Below are 16,614 nucleotides of genomic sequence, written 5' to 3'. Positions count from 1 at the left end.
GCAGGGCCCCCCCCCCCCTCCCCCGAGGCGGGCACCGGCGGCCCCCCGCCCGCAGCGCGGCCCCGCGGGCCCGTCCCGGGGCTCTGACCCCGCGCAGGCCCCGCCCCGGGGCCGCAGGGCCGCGGCCGCACCCCCGGGCCCGCGCGCGGCGGAGCCCATCGCCCCCCCGCCGGGGTCGCTCCTCTCCAGAGTCGCCGGCACCGGGGGATTTCGGGCCTTCGGCCCGCGCCGCGTCCCACGGCGGCCCCCGGCACCGCCTGGGCCCGGCCCGGAGGCGGCTTCGCCCGCGAGAGGCGGCGGCTCAGGCCGGAGGCGTCTCCGCTCCCCCGCGGCGCGGGAAGCGCCCGCCCGCAGCGGGGCCCTGAAACCCCGGACCGGGCGCGGGCGGTCAGGGAGCGGCTCGGGGGAACAACCGGGCTCGGTGCTGCGGGGGGGCTCCCCCGGCCCCGCTCCCGCCTGCGGCCTCCGACCCCTCGGCGCTGGAGGCCGCCCGGAATCCCCCCGCGTTCTCCGTTAGAACTTCCACAACGCGGATTTATGGCGCCGGGGAGCACAAACGCTGCCGGGGGGCACTGAGGGCCCGTCTCGACGGCTCCAGCCGCTGTTCCGCCGGGCCCGGGGCCGCGGGCGGTGGCAGGAGGCTCCCGGGGGGGGCCTCGGCCTCCCCTCGCACCGGGCCGGGGGGTGTGCGATGCCCCGGCCCGTCCCTGGGGACGAGGTGACACCCCGCAGCCGACTCCTCGTCCCCCCCACCAGGGCCGGGCTCCCCCGAGAAGGCTGCACCGGGGGGGGGGGGCAGCAAAGCCAACACGGAGCAGAAAGTGTTTCACCAACAATAAGCCACAACTTTTATTAATTGATAGAAATAGTACAAATTTTAAATTTAGTTGCATTTTACTTTTCTCTGAAACACCAAAAAAGGCCCCTCCCTCTGGCGGCTACATCGTCAATTCCTGCAGAGAGAAAAGGTGCGTGAGGAGCCGACCTCGCTGGTGGCTGCGAGCCCCACGGCCCCGAGCCCCACGGCACAGAACCCCATGGCCCCGAGCCCCACGGCCCCGAGCCCCACAGCCTGGCGCCACAGCAGGACGCACATCTCTCCGCCCGCAGTCCCTCCGCTCCCGTCCCCAAGCTCCCGCCGTACCCGCGGCAGTGGGGGACTCTGCGCTGCCCGTCCCCCCCGGCGGACACTCACCATTATAGCGTTTACAATGTCGTTACTGTTGTTCTTCAGGGCACGGACGGCCTTTGCTCGGGACACGTTCGCCTGGGACATCACCAGCTCGATGTCTTTCACCTCGACGCCGGTTTCGTCAACCTAAAGCAGACAGAGCCCGGGTCCGCGCCAGCCCCGCGCCGTTGGCTCCGCGCCCGGCAGAGAACGGGGCTGTCTGGATGGGGGCAGGAACCGGGCCCAGCCCAGCCCTGGGGACAGTCCCCGGGACCAGACCCTGCGCCCCCCCTCTGCCACCACGGCCAAGACGCAGAGGAAGGAACGAAAACCGCGGGTCGGCGCCAACCCGGGGCGCTCCACGGCCCCGCAGCGCCGGGCTGGGGAAGGCGTTACCTCTTCTTCCTCGCTCTCCTCCTGCACGGTGGGGGTCTGTGTGTTTTCTTGGATGTTTGAAACAGCCTCTCCTTGCACTTTGAACTTTTCGGCAGCTGCCAGCTGGGCCTGCTGGGACAGGTCTTCGATCTGGAGGAGGGAAGAGGCGTCAGCGAGGTCAGGCCCGCGCGGAGCAGGACGGCAGCACGTGGGCTGAGCCCCAGCTCTGCCGCACAACCCCGCCAGAAGCCGGCGCCAACCCCGGGCCTGCCCACGTCCCCTGGGGGGGCCCACGGCAGCCGCGGCACAGGGGGAGCCCAGGGAGCAAGCGCCGGTAACGCAGCTGCCAGACTCACCTTCGCTTCGCCGAAGACGATGTAGGTGTCTGACGCCGGGCTCTTGTACACATCTGGCTTTGTGATGACGAAGAGGATGTTCTTAGATTTCCGGATGGTGACTCTGGTTACTCCTGTCACCTGGCGAAGGCCCAGTTTAGACATTGCCTGAGTAACACGAGAGGCAAACAAGGGACAGGAGTTACTGAGACAGCCCAGCCTGGGAAAAGATGCGTCCGCTGCTCCGAGACCCGGCTCCGACGACCACACAGATGAAAACGCGCGTCCAGCCGCTGCGCTCCCGGGCACTCGGCCTGACGCTGCGCTGGGAGCCGGGAACTCCCTAGTCCCAGGGCTGGCGAGACGCGCAGCACGGCCCCGGGCCCCTCCAGACCAGGATTCTGCCCGTGAACGTCCCCCTGCCCACACAAACCTCTCGCTCCGAGCGCCCGGGGCCGAGCAGCTGCAGCCCTGAGCAGGGCTCGCGGGGCCGAGACCCCGGCACGCGGGGACACCGCGCCCGACCCCGAGGCAGCACTCAGCAGTCCACGGGCAACCGTTTGCTGCGCCCAGGTTCAGTCCATCCACCTCCCCACCTCACCTTCCGTGCTTTCTTTTCACTCCGGCTCTGTTTTGCTTTGCTAACAGGTTCTTCATCTATTTCAGCTGCTGCTGCAAGCTGCGGGGAGAGGAAGCAAGAGGGAGCCGTGAGGATGCGAGGCTGGGGGGTAGCGCCAGCCGGGATCATCCTGCTCCGTGCCGCTGGGCGCAGCACGGGGCTGGCTCGTGCCGCCGCTCTACCTGTGCCTGCTGCGTTGTGGCCTGCGTGGAGTCCTGCTCTTCGAGCTCTGGTACGGATTCATCGCTGTCAGACTCTGTCCCAGACCCTACAGAAACAAACACGCGTCACTCCTCCCAGCACCGGCATGTCCAGGGGACGCGGCAACACCACAGAACTGCTGCGGCGTAGCCTCTGCTGCCGGGGGTTCCGAGCATGGACGAGGCAGCGCAGCGGAGCAGGACCTGGTGGAGGGGGCTCTCGGCAACCTCGACGCCAGCAGCAGCGGGTGGCCCGAGCGCCTGTTCTGAGCACTCTCGCCATGGTGGCGGCTGGGGGCCGGAGCACCGCGGTAGCCCGGAGGCGCCGGGAGGGAGCCCCAGCCTGAGGCGCAGCGCTGGCCAGCAGCAGCCCGGCACTGAGGGGGACTCCCGGGTCCCCTCAGAGCTGGCCGGGCAGCGGTGAAGCCACACGGCACAGAAACGAGACCCAATTCACCAAGTCCTCGGGGCAGCTGCCCCTTCCCGTGACTTCGCTACAGGGGACGAGTTGTCCCTGCCCTGGACACCCCCGCCAGGGAACGGCACCTCTGGGTGCTCGGGTCAGGCTGTGCCAGGCCCGGGAGGCTCCAGGGCCGCCATGAGCCGGCGAACGGCGGCGCAGCCGCGCCTGACCCCGCATTCCGGGTGTCTCCAGCCTCGGAGGGGGCCGGGCGGTGACCGCGACGCCCTCTCGTGCAGCCGTTACCTGACTTCAGTCCCGCTTCCTCCCCGGGAAAGGGCCTCTCGCCCATGGCCGCGCCGAGCGCGCGGGAGCCCTCGGCAAAGCTCTCTGCAGGCTGTCGCTGCGTGCCTGGGGGATCCCACAGCTCTGGCAGCAAAAGGAGTTTCCCCAGAGCGCGGGGATGGGCGTGTTTGGCACCGGCAGCGCCCGCAGCTCCCCTTCGCTGGCAGACGGACACGGGGAAAAACCACGGTGGACGCCAGACACACACAACAGGCGACAGGCACGTGGCAGCTCTTCCCAGCAGTCGCAGCACCCACACCACACCACACCGTGCTCCGTGCCCGAGAACACACGTTAGTGACACCGACCCGCGGGTGCTGGACCGTGCCGAGCCTGGGCCTGCCCCGTCCTGTGGCTGCAGGGCGTCTCCCCTCCCGTCCCCCGGCTCACCGGACAGGTTGAGCTCGGCCTGGTGCGGTCCAGGCCCGCCTCTGCCGCAGCGCTTCCACAGACTACGTGTCTAGACCGAGCGGCGGAGGGGCACCTGGGCCCCATCCGGGGTTAGTAGCTGGTGGGCAGCCAGTGACACTCCATGCACACGGCAAACCGAGGCGGCAAGTACCCTTGTCGTTCTTCAGGCCAGGCTTAGCCGGAGGAGCGGGGGCCGCGGCGGGGGCCACGGCGGCTCGGGGGGAGAGATCCACCAGGATGGGCTGCGCCGGCAGCTCGGCGGCGGGCAGCTCGGGGGGGAGCAGAGGCGGCAGGTCGTCGTCGTCCATGGCAGTGCTGGCAGGGGCCGGGGCCTTCGAGGGGGGTTTGGGTGGGGGTGGGCGGGGGGCCGGCTTGGCGGCCTTACCGGGAGGGCTCTGCTTCTTGGCGGGGGGAGCGCTCGGTGCGGAAGAGGCAGGCGGGCGGAGGTTGCCCGTCGGGGCAGAGCCGGGAAGGCCGGCTTCTGGTTTCTGGGGAGCAGGGGCGGCACTGTCAGCCGATGGCTTCGGGGGGCCACCAGGAACCCCCGGGGCTGGGGCAGCCGTGCCTGCGGCAGGGGCTGCCGGGCTCTCGGGAGCTGCTTTGGCCCCAGGGTGGGCAGCTGGAGCTGGCGGAGCTGCAGGAGCCGAGGGAGCAGCGACAGGGCTCTTGGGAGGTGCTTTGGCCGCAGCAGGGGCAGCTGCAGGAGCTGTTGTGGCTGCAACAGGGCTCTTGGGAGTCGCTTTGGCTGCCGGGGGGGCGGCTGGAGCTGGCAGAGCCCCCGGCACTGGAGCAGCAGCGACAGGGCTGCCCTTTGGAGGCTTTTTTGCTGCCGGGGGGGCGGCTGGAGCTGGTGTTGCTGCAACAGGGCTCTTGGGAGCCGCTTTGGCCGCAGGGGGGGTGGCTGGAGCTGTAGGAGCTGGTGTGGCAGAGGCCGAGGGAGCAGCGACAGGGCTCTTGGGAGCCGCTTTGGCTGCGGGAGGGGCAGCTGGAGCTGGTGGAGCTGCCATCGCCGGTGCAGCAGGGGCAGAGGAGGCAGCGGCTGGGCTCTTGGGAGCTGCTTTGGCCACAGGAGGGGTGGCCGGAGCCGATGGAGCTGCAAGAGCTGGCGTGGCAGGGGCAGAAAGAGCAGACGGGGCAGTGGCTGGGCTCTTGGGAGCTGCTTTGGCTGCAGGAGGAGTGGTCGGAGTTGCCACCACCGGTGTGACAGGTGGGGAGCTGTCAGAGGGGACAGATGGGGCAGTGACGGGGCTCACAGGAGGCGATTTGGCTGCAGGAGGGGTGCCTGGAGTTGCCATCGCCGGTGTGACAGGCGGGGAGCTGGCAGGGGCCGAGGGGGCAGCGATGGGGCTCACAGGAGGTGATTTGGCCACAGGAGAGGTGGCCGGAGCTGCCACCGCTGGTGTGACAGGCAGGGAGCTGGCAGGGGCCGAGGGGGCAGCGATGGGGCTCACAGGAGGTGATTTGGCCACAGGAGGGGTGGCCGGAGCTGCCACCGCTGGTGTGACAGGCGGGGAGCTGGCAGGGGCTGAGGGGGCAGCAATGGGGCTCACAGGAGGTGATTTGGTAGCAGGAGGGGCAGCTGGAGCTGGTGGAGCCGCAAGAGCTGGTGTGGCAGGGGCAGAAGGAGCAGACAGGGCAGTGGCTGGGCTCTCGGGAGCCACTTTGGCCACAGGAGGGGCGGCCGGAGCTGCCATCGCTGGTGTGACAGGCGGGGAGCTGGCAGAGGGGACAGATGGAGCAGTGACGGGGCTCACAGGAGCCGCTTTGGCCACAGGAGGGGTGGCAGGAGCTGCCATCGCTGGTGTGACAGGCGGGGAGCTGGCAGAGGGGACAGATGGAGCAGGGACAGGGCTCACCGGGGCCACTTTGGCCGCAGGAGGGGTGGCCAGAGCTGTCATCGCCAGTGTGACAGGCGGGGAGCTGGCAGAGGGGACAGATGGGGCAGTGATGGGGCTCACAGGAGCTGCTGTGGCCGCAGGAGGGGTGGCCGGAGCTGCCACCGCCAGTGTGACAGGCAGGGAGCTGGCAGGGGCCGAGGGGGCAGCAGGCACAGGAGCTGCCGGTGGGCAGCCGGGGCTCACTGGGGCTGCTCTGGCCAAAGCAGCCGCGGCTGCTGCTGGTGGTGGCCCGGGAGGAGCCGTGGCAGCTCCCGGAGAGGGTGGGGACAGGGCAGGAGGGACCGGAGCTGCCGCAGCAGCAGGCGCTGCCTGAGGGCCCGGGCCCCCGGGAGGTGTCCTGGCCACCGAGGGAGCCACAGGGGCAACGAGGGCAGCAGCTGGGGCCACTGGGGCAGGGCCCATGGGACAGGTCTTGGCAAGCGGAACCAGTGGGGAGACTGGAGCACCAGGGGCTGGGCCCTGTGGGGCAGCAGCAGGACCCCCAGGAGATGTCCCGGCTGGCACCAGAGGGGCAGGGGGTGACAACGGGGCCATGGCCATGGGGGCTACCAGAAGGGCAGGTGGGGAGATGGCACCAGCCAGGGCTGGGCACTGGGGGGGGGTGGGGGGGGGCCGGGGAGAGGCCGGAGCAGAAGGCAGCGGGGTGGAGGCAGGGCTGCCAGGAGACACTGGAGCTGCTGGGGCCAGGACAGGGCAGACGGCGGCTGCCGCGGGAAGAGGGGGAGAGCCCGGGCTCTGGGGACAGGCCGCGGCCTCGGGACGAGGCAGGAAAGTGGGGAACGCCGGCGGGGGAGGCACAGCAAGGGGCGGGGGGAGAGCGGCCCCGGGGCCCCGGGAAGGAGCAGGGAGAGGGGCGGCCTCGGGGGCAGCTTTGACAGGAGGGGCGAGAGATGCGGGGGGAGAACCAGGGCTCACGGGCGGGGCGAGGGGGGCCACTGTCACCGCAGCGGGAGCAGGAGCCACTGGGCTGACCGGGGCAGGCCCTGGAGATCCTGGGGCTGCAAAACCCACGGGGGACTGCAGAGCTGGAGGGGGGGGAGCGGGAACTGGGCCCTGCAGAGCTGGGGCAGGGAGCGGGGGGGGAACAGAAAACACGGGGATGGCCGCGGCGGGGACCACAGCGGGGGAAGGGGGGGCCGGGGGGCCGGCGGGGCCGGGCAGAGCCGTGGCAGGGCTGGGCAGCTCCGCGGGGAGAGTCAGAGGTGGGGAATGAGCAGCGTGAAGAACAGCTAAAGGAGAGAAACAGAGTGAACCCATGAGAGGGGGAGAGAGGGGGAGGAGGCCAGGAGAAGGCAGAAGCCCCGGCCTCCCCCAGCCCTCGAGCCCGCGCTGCCAGGCCCAGCGCGGAGCGGGGTGTTCCCCCGCTGCGGGACCTCCCGAGCGCCGGCACCAGCTGAGGAAACCCCCAGTGCCACCAGGGTCAGGGCTGCCGGGACCGGCACCGCCGGGGTCACTTGTGTCACCCCCTAGTGCAGCTGCGGGCAAAGCCCCGGCACGGCAGGAGGTGGCACCCGAAGCCCCGGCGGGGCCGGCACAGGGTCAGGCTTTGTGCCAGCTCTGCCCTGGTGCTCCCCTACCAAAGGGGCTGCCACAGCCTTCGCCGAGGCCTGGCCAGACCCCCAGCGCTGCTCCCAGAAATCACATCCCGGGCCGGCGGGAGCAGGGGGGACACGAGGGCCCACCCGAGGGTCGGGAGGAAAAGTCAAATTTAAGACACTGGTACGTGTAACTGTTGCGGGAGCGCTCTGGCAGGCGGCAGCCCCCTCCCTCCAGCGCCGGTGGGACACGGGCAGCCGCCCGACAGGGACGCTGGGGCTGGCGCGGGTCTCCCACACCGAGGGGACGGGACCCCGAGTCCTGGCTCCCGTGCAGTGACCTGCGCTCCCCGGGGCAAGCTGTTAGGGTTAATGTAACTGCAACCACCCAGAACGGCACACTCTGGTTAATGCGGCACACGAGGTGTTAACGAGGAGGGTCCCGAGTACCTGGCGCTGCCACAGGAGCAGTAGCAGGGGCTGCGGGAGGAAGGGCTGGAGCTGGACGGACGAGAACAACAGTTTGTTAACACAAGTCCTGGCAACTGAGTGCGCTCGCCATCCAGCTCCCCAGCACACGCTCGCCTCCAGCCAGTGCCCAGCCAGCACCCAGAGAGCGCCCGGCCATTCCCAGCATGAACTGGTGATCAGAGGGAACCACTCAGGGCGGGTGCCGGCAGGGCAGCGCTGGTCTGACCAGCAGAACTGGCCCAGCCACGCACCCACCCTCGGCGGCTCCAGCCCCACCCTCGGCACCAGCCCCGACACGTCCCGGCAGCTCTGCGGGAGGGACAGCGAGGGGCGAGGGCAGCGCAGCCGGGCCGGCTGCCAAGGACAAACCAGCCCGGTTCGCAGACCCCGTCACGTCGAGGGAGCCGCAGGTCTCCTCCCGCTGCAGCCGCGTCCAGCTCCGCACCGGTCACCCACGGACCCAGGACAGGGCCGGCCCTGCCTGCGCGCCCGCTGCCCCCCCAGCCTCTCCCCAGCGCCACCGGGGCTGGTCACAGACCCGAGTCCTGGCCCCGCCACCCCCCAGAGCACTGGCACGTGCGTGGCCCACAGCAGCCTCCTCTCCAGGTGACGTCCCTCTGAAAACACTTCTGACACCCCGTTTCCCCCAAAGTGTGGGGCGGTGGGAGATGGGAACCTGCCCGGAGCTGCTCAGCGAGCGCCGGACATCGGTGCCAGCGGGTGCCAGGACGCTCCTGCCCCGGGGAACCTACCGGTGCCTCAGAAAGGAGCAACAACCCCCACCAAGAGCCGAGCTGGCCCCGAGCCCTTCGCAGAACAGGCTGCACAAACAGCCTTCCCCGGGAACTCGTTCATCCCCGCCAGCTCCCCCGTTCCGCCTCCACTGACCCCTCACCAGCCCCCTTCGAGATGTTCCTGCAACAAACACGACATTTCCAATCCGCCGCTTCTCCACCGCTCCGGCGGCCCCATGGCGAGACGCAGGGTTCTGGGAAATCGCGTGTAATTTCGAAGGCTGCTGGACGCAGCCGGGCTGCAGAGCCTCCACGGCCCGGCCGCCCACACCTGGGAGTCGTAGCCCCGTGCTGCAGCGTGAGCGACCGCTGTGCCCCATCCCACGAGCTTCTCGGAGAGCTCCAAGGACGGGAAAGGAAACCGCCTGACGGGGCCATGGCGAACCCGGCACCGGCGCCCCCAGCCCCAGCTCCTCTCGCGCTGCCACATCTCACGACAGCCGGCTCGGCAGAGAGGGGACCAACGCGACAGCCCTCACACCCCCCCCGCCCCTCCTCTCGCTGCCCGCAGACCTGCCCGGCGGTCCCTGGGAGCCCCCCGTGCCCCCCCAGGGCCGGGGGGGCAGGTGCCGTACGGGCTGCCGCCACGGGCAGCTTCTACCGACCCCCGCGCGCCCCACGCCGTCGTCAGGGACTCGAGAGCAGCTTCGGGAGGGGAAAGGTGCGAGCTGTGGCCTGAGACCGAGAGAAAAGCTGTCTGGGAGGGGGGGGCTGGGACGCGGCCCCACCGCAGGGATCCCAGCTACGCCTGGAGAGAGACCGAGGGCACAGCAGCTCCCGGGGACCTGACGTCACAGCTGTCACACCGACAGCCCCGCCGGGGCCGCGTCTGCCGGCACCCCCCGACCTCCCGGGGGGTCCCCAAATCCAACCCCCCTCGGACAGACTGAGACCTCCCGGGGGGTCCCCAAATCCAACCCCCCCTCGTGCGCCGCGCGGCTCCCCCGGGCCGGGTGACAACACCCGCTCACGGATCCCCGCAGCGCGTCCCCTGGGCCAAGGGGGCGGCGGCAGCGGGCAGAGCCCCCGCGGCGTCAGCCCGCGCAACGGCCCGCGCGGGTGTTCCGGGGCTGCCCCGAGCCCCGGCGCCGCCCCACGGCCCCGCTGTGCCGGTCCGAGGCGGAGCCGGGCACCGTCCCCCCGCACCCGGCCGGTGCTGGAGCACAAAGCGATCGTTACCGTCCGCCCGCTCCCCCCCTCCGGCCCGTAGCGGAGCGCGGGTGACCCCACTCTGCCCGGGACTTTGGGACACAAGAACCGGGAATTCCGCGGGCTCCGTCCCGTTCCCTGGACCAGCCACCGACGCGGTTTTGGGTGGGAAACCGCAAAACGGAGCTTCCTCTCGGCCGCATCGCCACGATGTGGGGGCCGAGATGGGCGCCGGGGCCACCGCGCCCTCGGCCCGGAGCCCCGCGCGGCGGCAGCGCTGCTCCCCTCCCCCCTCGGAGCGCCCAGAGCCCGCCCGGACCGGGACGTTCCCCCCGCCAGCCCCGGAGCCGCGACCCCCCCCCCCCGGCCTCACCGGTCTCAGCCTGCGGCTGCGGCAGCTCCTGCTCCGTGGCCGGGACGGTTTCTGTAGCTTCGCCAGGCATTTCTGCGGAAAGGGAGAAGGCAGCAGGCCCGGGCTCGCCGGGGCTCCTTCCCAACGCCCCCCGGCGCCTCCCGGTACCGACAGGTCTGCGGGGATGGCTCAGCCGCCCGGTCGGTACCGGGCACCCCGGGCCCATCCCGGTCCCGCCCGCGGCTGCCAGCGGGCCTCCCCCACGGCCCGGAGCGGGGCCTCGGCCGCATCTCCCCCGCCGTCCCCCCGCGCCACGGAGCGGGCGGCCCCTTCCCGGTGCGCGGGGCCCGTCCCCACCGGCCTTCCCGGCCCTGCCCGGCGCCACCACGGGCTCGGCGGCGGCCTCGACCGGGCTGCCGCCGCCCTCCCGCCCTCTCTCCCGGCCCGGCCGCGGCCCGCGAGCGGCGGGCAGCCCCCGCAGCGGCCCTGGGCCCGCGCGGCGGCGGATGGAGGCGGATAACGGCGACGGGACTCACTGTGCGGGGAGCTGGGCCCAAGATGGCGGCGGAAAGAGACCGAGCAGCTGGAGGCGCCACTTCCGGGAGCGCGAGAACTTCCGGGTCAGGGGCAGCGCGCGCCGCCCGCCCCGCCCCGCGGCCGCGCTCCGCCGTTCCGGGCCCCGCGGGGACCCTCCGGGCAGGACCGGGGAGGAGGGGGCAGGGACCCCCGTGCGAACGGAGCCGGGACCCCTCGGGGCGGCGATGAGGCGCCGCGGGCGTAGGGCCCGGCCTCGCGGGCAGGAACACGGGGCGGGGAGCGACCCCGGGGCTGCGGGGCAGGGACCGCGCTCCTCCCCCCCGCCACGGGCACCGGGCGAACCGCGGCCGCGGGCCCTGACACCCCCCCCCCCCCTCGGCGCGTCCCGGGGCGCAGGCACACGGGTGACCGGAGACGTTTAATGGTCTTTGTGTAAAAAAGGTACAAAAGTCGGGGGGGGCCCGCGGGGAGCGGGCCGGGGCCGGGGCCGGCGCGTTCGGGCACCGGCCATCGGGCTCCCGCCCCACCGCGCCGGGACCCCCGCGGCCGGCGGAGGGGGCGGTGGCGGAGGCAGCGATGGCGGCCGGTCCCGCGGCGGCGAGGCCTCAGAACTCTCCTTGCAGGTCTGCGAAGAGCAGAAATGGGAAGTTTTACAGAAAAAGCTCCTCAGGCGCGGGAGGCCCTGGCCCTGCCCGGCTCTCACCGCTCCTGCGGAGCCGCTCTCCCCTCCGGGCACGCTCCATCTCCTCCACGAACTGCTCCAGGACCCGCACGTAGGGCGCCAGGCTCGTCCTCTTGTAGTCTGGGGGGTCGGGAGCTGAGCAGGGGGGGCGGGGGGCAGCGGGAACCCCCCGTGCCCCGGCCCCGGCCCCGCTCACCCCGCACGCGGCGCTTGGGCTCCGTCTCCCCGCTGTCCTCCTGCTCCCCGTCGCTGCCGGCCGTGTCCAGCTCGTGGCACAAGGAGCTGTGGGAGATGGCGGGACGTGGCGGGGGGTGGCCACGCAGCCGGGACCCCCCCTGTGCCACCACCGGCCCCGCTCACACACCTGATGGTGGGGACGGCGAACGGGTCGAACTGGTCCAGCCTCTGCAGATCCAGCGGCACCGAAATGCGACCTGCGACAGGGGGGAGTCACCGCGGGGGTGCCTGGCCCCAGGGGTCCCCGGGGGGGGGGGGGGGTGGGGTGTCCCCCCCGCAGGCGCCAGACCCACCTGTTTTGGGGTGGACGCTGAAGGGGCTCTTCAGCAGGTGCCCGACGCCTTTGCTGACGTTGATGTCGAGGCGGGGGAAGCAGTACTGCAGCATCACCTCCCAGTCTGCGTAGCACGGCGCGCTCCGCCCGGCCGCCGCCGACCGCTGCGGGGACACGTCAGGGGGCGGCGGGGCGGGGGGGGACACCCGGCCCCCCGCCAAGGGCGGCTCCAGGGCCACTCACCCGTGTCCGCTCCATCCTGCCCTTCAGCAGCTCCCAGCGCTGCGCCGAGTCCCGCTTCTTGGGGAACTCGCCCCGCAGCGGCTCGCGGTGCTGTGCCCGGCAGTCAAGGCTGATGGCAGACGCTGCCGACCCCTCTCCCCCCGCGCGGACCCTCCCCCCAGACCCGGCACGGCGCACGGCGGGGCCGCCGTGGGAAGGATATCCTCCGGGACAAGGGCCAGCACCTTGTCCCAGCTCTCTGGGCCGCCCAGGATGTCCTGGCCCAGCAGCGCGTACGCCTCGAAGTACTTCTCCACGACGGCAACCGACCGCCTGCGGGGCAGCGGGGAGAGGCTCAGCGCCCTGTGGCCGCCAGCGGGGGCCGGGCCAGGGGGTCCCCACCGACCTGATGAAGGGGTGGATGGGCTCGGAGAGGTTCACCTTCTTCACGGTCTCCGCTCCGCCCTGGGGGGACAGCGGCGGTCAGCACGGGGGGGTGGGCAGGGGGTGCTCGGCCCCCCGGGTACCCACCTTCACCAGGGTCAGGTACTCCACGGTGGCCGCCCGCAGCGCCGGGGACCACTTCCGCACCGCGTCGTCGCACACCCAGCAGTGGACGCCCCTCCGCCCCGAGTACACCCACAGGCGATGCCTCATGCCCAGGTCCTCTGCGGGGGGAGCAGCCGGGCTGCGGTGGCGTGTCGGGACGAGCCGCAGCATTCACCCGGCAGCGCCGCGAACCCCCCGCTGCCCCCCGCCCCACGAGAGCTCTGCCCCGGCCCCCGCCTCGGGGTCTGCGTGTTGCCGCGGGGCAGAGCGTGCGCGTTGCCGAGACCCTCACCCACGAGCGCGCGGTCGATGACGCGGACGGCGATGGTCATCAGGGTCCAGCACTTGGCGCAGATCTCGGCCGAGCTGGGGCAGAGCGCGGCGGGTCAGGCTGCCGCCCCGGGCCCCTGCGCCCCCCCTACCCCACGGCCCCTTATTGTGGCTCGTTCCGTGACACCCCCCCCGGAACCTGCAGCACGTCCGGACGTCGTCGTAGTCCGTCATGTCGATGTCAAAAACCAGCTCCTTCTCCTGCGGCTGGAAGGCCCCTTGGTGCACCGTGTTGTGCTGGTTGGGCTGCGGGACGGGACGGGCTCAGCCCCGGCCGCGATCCCCGGGACCGGCCGGTGCCCGTGCGCCCCTCGGGGTGCCCGGGGGGGACAGGACTCACCCGGTGGGAGTAGACGGCCCCGATGTCGATCTTGTAGGGGTTGGTTCTCTGCAGCTCCCGCTCCAGCTCCTGGGGGCTGCCGAAGGACTGGAACCGCACGTACACGTCGTCCCGCAGCGTGAAGGAGAATTCCCGCAGCTGGAAGTAGCTCTTCGCTGCGGGGGCGCGGCCGGGTCGGGGGGGGTCGGGGGGGGCCCGAGCCCCCTCACTGCGCTCCAGAGCCCCCCCCCAGCGCCCCCAGTCCCTGCTCCCGCCGGTGCCCCGGACCCGCCCGCCGCCGCCAGCCCCAGCGCCCCCGGGATAACCCCCCCGCCCCCCCTCCACGTGCTCCGGTCCCGGTGCCCCGGCGATGCCCCCGCCCCGCTCACCGCCGCCGTAGCCGAGCCACCGGCCGTAGGCGCCGTGCGGGAAGAGCCGCCGGTAGAAAACCGGGAGCAGCTCGGGCAGCGCCGCCGGCTCGAACCGCGCCATGGCGGGAGGGAAGCGGCGGGGAGCGGCGGGAACAGGCGCCCGGGGGCCGCCGGGAGCTGTAGTCCGGGGCACGGGCACGGGGGGAGCGGGGCCGGGGGGAGCGGGGCCGGGGGCTACGCGCGGGTCGGTACACGGGGAGCGGGGCGCGACGCACCGGGGGGGCCCGGGGAGGTGCAGGGGGGTTCGGGGTGCCTGGGGAGGTCCGGGGGGGGTTCGGGGTGCTTCGAGGTGCCCGGGGGAGTCCGGCGGAGTCCGGGGGGGTTCGGGGTGCCCGAGGGGGTCCGGAGGTGCCCCGGGGGGTTCGGGGTGCCCGGTTGTCAGCGCAGGGGTGCGGGGACCCCCGGGCGCTGCTCCGCTCCGGATTAAGGATTCCGCGTCTGCCGCACGGCTGCGACCGGACCCGGAACGACCGGTCCCGGCTGCTGCCGGAGCGGAGCCCCGGGACCGGAGCAGGGAACGGGCAGAGCCCGGGGCAGGGCCCGCAGTCCCGGGGCCGGACGCCCGGTGCCCTCGAGGCGGCAGCACCGCGACGGGGGGCGGCCCGGGGCGGGGAACGGGCCGGGGGGGGGCGGCCGCTCCCCCAAACCCGGTAGTGCCGGGCGGCCCCGCGCTCCCCCTGGGCTGTTGCACCCGAGGCCGAGGTCGCGCTAATTAATCATTAACAGCAGCGCCGCGGGCAGAGCCGAGGTCGGTCCGGAGCCACTCAGCCGCCGCGCCCGGTTCCGCTCCCGGTTCTGCTCCCGGTGCCGGTGCCCGAGGATGTGGCTGTACCTGGCGGCGCTGCTGGCGGGGCTGTGCCTGCTGCGGCGCTGGCACCGGGAGCGGCAGACGGTACCGAGGCTCTCGGAGAAGTTCGTGCTGATCACGGGCTGCGACAGCGGCTTCGGGAACCTGCTGGCGCGGCAGCTGGACGCGCGGGGGCTGCGGGTGTTGGCCGCCTGCCTGACCGGGCCGGGGGCTGCGCAGCTGCGGGCGGCCGCCTCGCCGCGCCTGCAGACCGTCCTCCTGGACGTCACCTCCAGCCAGAGCATCGCCGCCGCCACCGCCTGGGTCCGGGAGCGTGTGGGCGACCAAGGTAGGACGGGGCGGCCGCCCCATCGTCACCCCCATCGCCACCCCCAGCTCGCCCCCACCAGCTCGCCGACCCGTGCTGGCACAGCCAGGGCTGGCGCGGGGCCGTGGGCCGGGCAGCAGCCCCAGCTCGCCCCGTCCCCTCTCTCCAGGGCTCTGGGGGCTGGTGAACAACGCCGGGATCGCCATCCCCACGGCCCCCAACGAGTGGCTGACCAAGGACGACTTCGTCAAGGTGCTGGACGTCAACCTGCTTGGCCTCATCGAGGTGACGCTGAGCCTCCTGCCCCTGCTGCGGCAGGCGCGGGGCCGGGTGGTCAACGTGGCCAGCGTGATGGGCCGCGTCTCCTTTTTCGGTGGGGGCTACTGCATCTCCAAGTACGGCGTGGAGGCCTTCTCCGACAGCCTCCGGTAATTACCACACAGCAGACACCACCCCTGACTTCCCTGTTTGCTTTTCCGGGCTTTGGCTGGCAGAGCCCCCCTCTGCCGAAATCCCTCCTTGTGCAACCGCGAGCGAGCGCAGCGGGTTCGTCTCAGCTGCTGCGGAAGCGCGAGAGGAGGGGTTGTGGGGATGGTAACACGTAACCGGGTGCGGGACACCTTGTGCCACGGCTACAGGCCTGGGGTCCCACGGGAGTGATCTCCTGCCCAGGGGGACCCTCGCCTGCCGCGGGCAGCCTCTGCTCCTCTTAGAGCCGAGCTCAGGCAGAGGCAGCGCTGGGAAAGGGAAGGCAAAGGGCTTGGGAGCGCTTTGGGTTCGTTCCCCCGCCACTGGCCCCCGCTGCGGCTGCACCTCCCCCTTCGGACCTTGCCCCCACGCAGGATCCTGCGGGCAATGGCCCCGCGGTCCCAACGTCTGCTCTGGCCCCGTCTGGGCTCGGCAGACGTTTGCTCACGTGCCGCCTCGGCCACGTGCCGGGGCTGGCGCGGGGTCTGCTGGGGGCGTCGGGCTCCCCGCTGAACCGCCGGCATGAGGCTGCTGTGGGTCCCCCACGAGAGCTGGTGGCCACGCGCAGCCCGGGCCGGTGGCCGGCAGCCGCCCTCGGCCGCTCTCCCGCGTCCCATGGGGCTTGATCCTTCCAGGCTTGAGATGCGCAACTTCGGGGTGAAGGTCAGCATAATCGAGCCGGGCTACTTCAAGACGATGATCACCAGCAAGGAGAAGCTGGAGGATCCCATCCTTTCCACCTGGGAGAAGCTCCCGGAGGAAACCAAAGCAGTTTACGGAGAGAACTACTTGAACGAGTGTAAGTACCTGACCCGAAGGTCCCACCATGCTGTTTCTCTCTCTCCTGACACGAGGCCCGTCCCTGGGGCCACGGGGCGTCCCACCGCCCCGTCATCCCACCGCACTGTTCGGCTCGAGGGTCGCAGCCTGAGCGGTGCTCCCTGCCTCCGCAGTTTTGGTGGGACTCAGGAAGCTGCAGAAGTTGTGCAACTCCAACCTGACCCTGGTCACGGACTGCATGGAGCACGCGCTGACCAGCCGCTACCCCCGCGCCCGCTACTCAGCGGGCTGGGACGCCAAGCTGCTCTACATCCCGCTCAGCTACCTGCCGGCAGCCCTCACCGATGCCGTATTTGCCTCGTTCTACCCCAAATCGGTCCCGAAAGCCTGAGGCAGGGACGCGGCCGACAGGCAGCAGCAGCCGGGGCCTGGCAGCGCAGCGTGGGATCCCGCACGCCCGTGGCCGGGGCCGTGCCAACAGGTTCTTGACTTTCTAACTCGGTGTCTGTCACAACCCGCTGTCCCCCCCTTGCAGACCTGTTTGCTTCTGAATAAAGACAACTCCCGCTCCCCGCCTGGCAGGGGTTTCAGCCTCAGCTGGGGCTGCGGTGCCAA

General features: G+C 72.0%; 3 protein-coding genes and 1 long non-coding RNA gene across 6 annotated transcripts; 2 read left to right on the top strand and 2 right to left on the bottom strand.

Moving 5' to 3' along the window:
- Positions 1-824: 824 nt before the first annotated feature.
- NACA (nascent polypeptide associated complex subunit alpha) lies at positions 825-10,669 on the bottom strand. Of its 3 annotated transcripts, XM_074807762.1 has the most exons (10): positions 10,592-10,669; positions 10,077-10,148; positions 7,740-7,790; positions 4,008-6,983; positions 2,683-2,768; positions 2,483-2,560; positions 1,903-2,049; positions 1,568-1,696; positions 1,196-1,318; positions 825-953 (listed from the first exon to the last, which is right to left on the bottom strand). In XM_074807762.1, exons 2-10 carry the CDS (start codon positions 10,144-10,146, stop codon positions 939-941), a joined length of 3,675 nt encoding a protein of 1,224 aa, XP_074663863.1. In that variant the 5' UTR covers positions 10,147-10,148; positions 10,592-10,669; the 3' UTR covers positions 825-938. The 3 variants fall into 3 exon arrangements, with proteins under 3 accessions (XP_074663863.1, XP_074663864.1, XP_074663865.1); XM_074807763.1 differs by lacking the exon at positions 4,008-6,983; XM_074807764.1 differs by lacking the exons at positions 4,008-6,983; positions 7,740-7,790.
- Positions 10,670-10,904: 235 nt separating this feature from the next.
- On the top strand, positions 10,905-11,322 carry LOC141915907 (uncharacterized). Its single transcript, XR_012621030.1, has 2 exons — positions 10,905-11,033; positions 11,216-11,322. It is a non-coding gene; the product is annotated as an uncharacterized LOC141915907 (long non-coding RNA).
- PRIM1 (DNA primase subunit 1) lies at positions 11,051-14,246 on the bottom strand. The gene is made up of 13 exons (XM_074807819.1): positions 13,595-14,246; positions 13,227-13,381; positions 13,026-13,132; positions 12,849-12,922; positions 12,539-12,675; positions 12,414-12,472; positions 12,231-12,340; positions 12,029-12,120; positions 11,805-11,949; positions 11,639-11,708; positions 11,471-11,556; positions 11,296-11,394; positions 11,051-11,217 (listed from the first exon to the last, which is right to left on the bottom strand). Exons 1-13 carry the CDS (start codon positions 13,695-13,697, stop codon positions 11,198-11,200), a joined length of 1,257 nt encoding a protein of 418 aa, XP_074663920.1. The 5' UTR covers positions 13,698-14,246; the 3' UTR covers positions 11,051-11,197.
- Positions 14,247-14,295: 49 nt separating this feature from the next.
- Positions 14,296-16,614, top strand: LOC141915888 (retinol dehydrogenase 7-like). Its single transcript, XM_074807798.1, has 4 exons — positions 14,296-14,772; positions 14,921-15,179; positions 15,855-16,018; positions 16,173-16,614. Exons 1-4 carry the CDS (start codon positions 14,457-14,459, stop codon positions 16,388-16,390), a joined length of 957 nt encoding a protein of 318 aa, XP_074663899.1. The 5' UTR covers positions 14,296-14,456; the 3' UTR covers positions 16,391-16,614.

Source organism: Strix aluco, chromosome 27, assembly GCF_031877795.1.
Source record: "Strix aluco isolate bStrAlu1 chromosome 27, bStrAlu1.hap1, whole genome shotgun sequence".
In the NCBI taxonomy this organism is placed as follows: Eukaryota; Metazoa; Chordata; class Aves; order Strigiformes; family Strigidae; genus Strix; species Strix aluco.
This window is presented reverse-complemented; position numbering and strand designations above follow the sequence as displayed.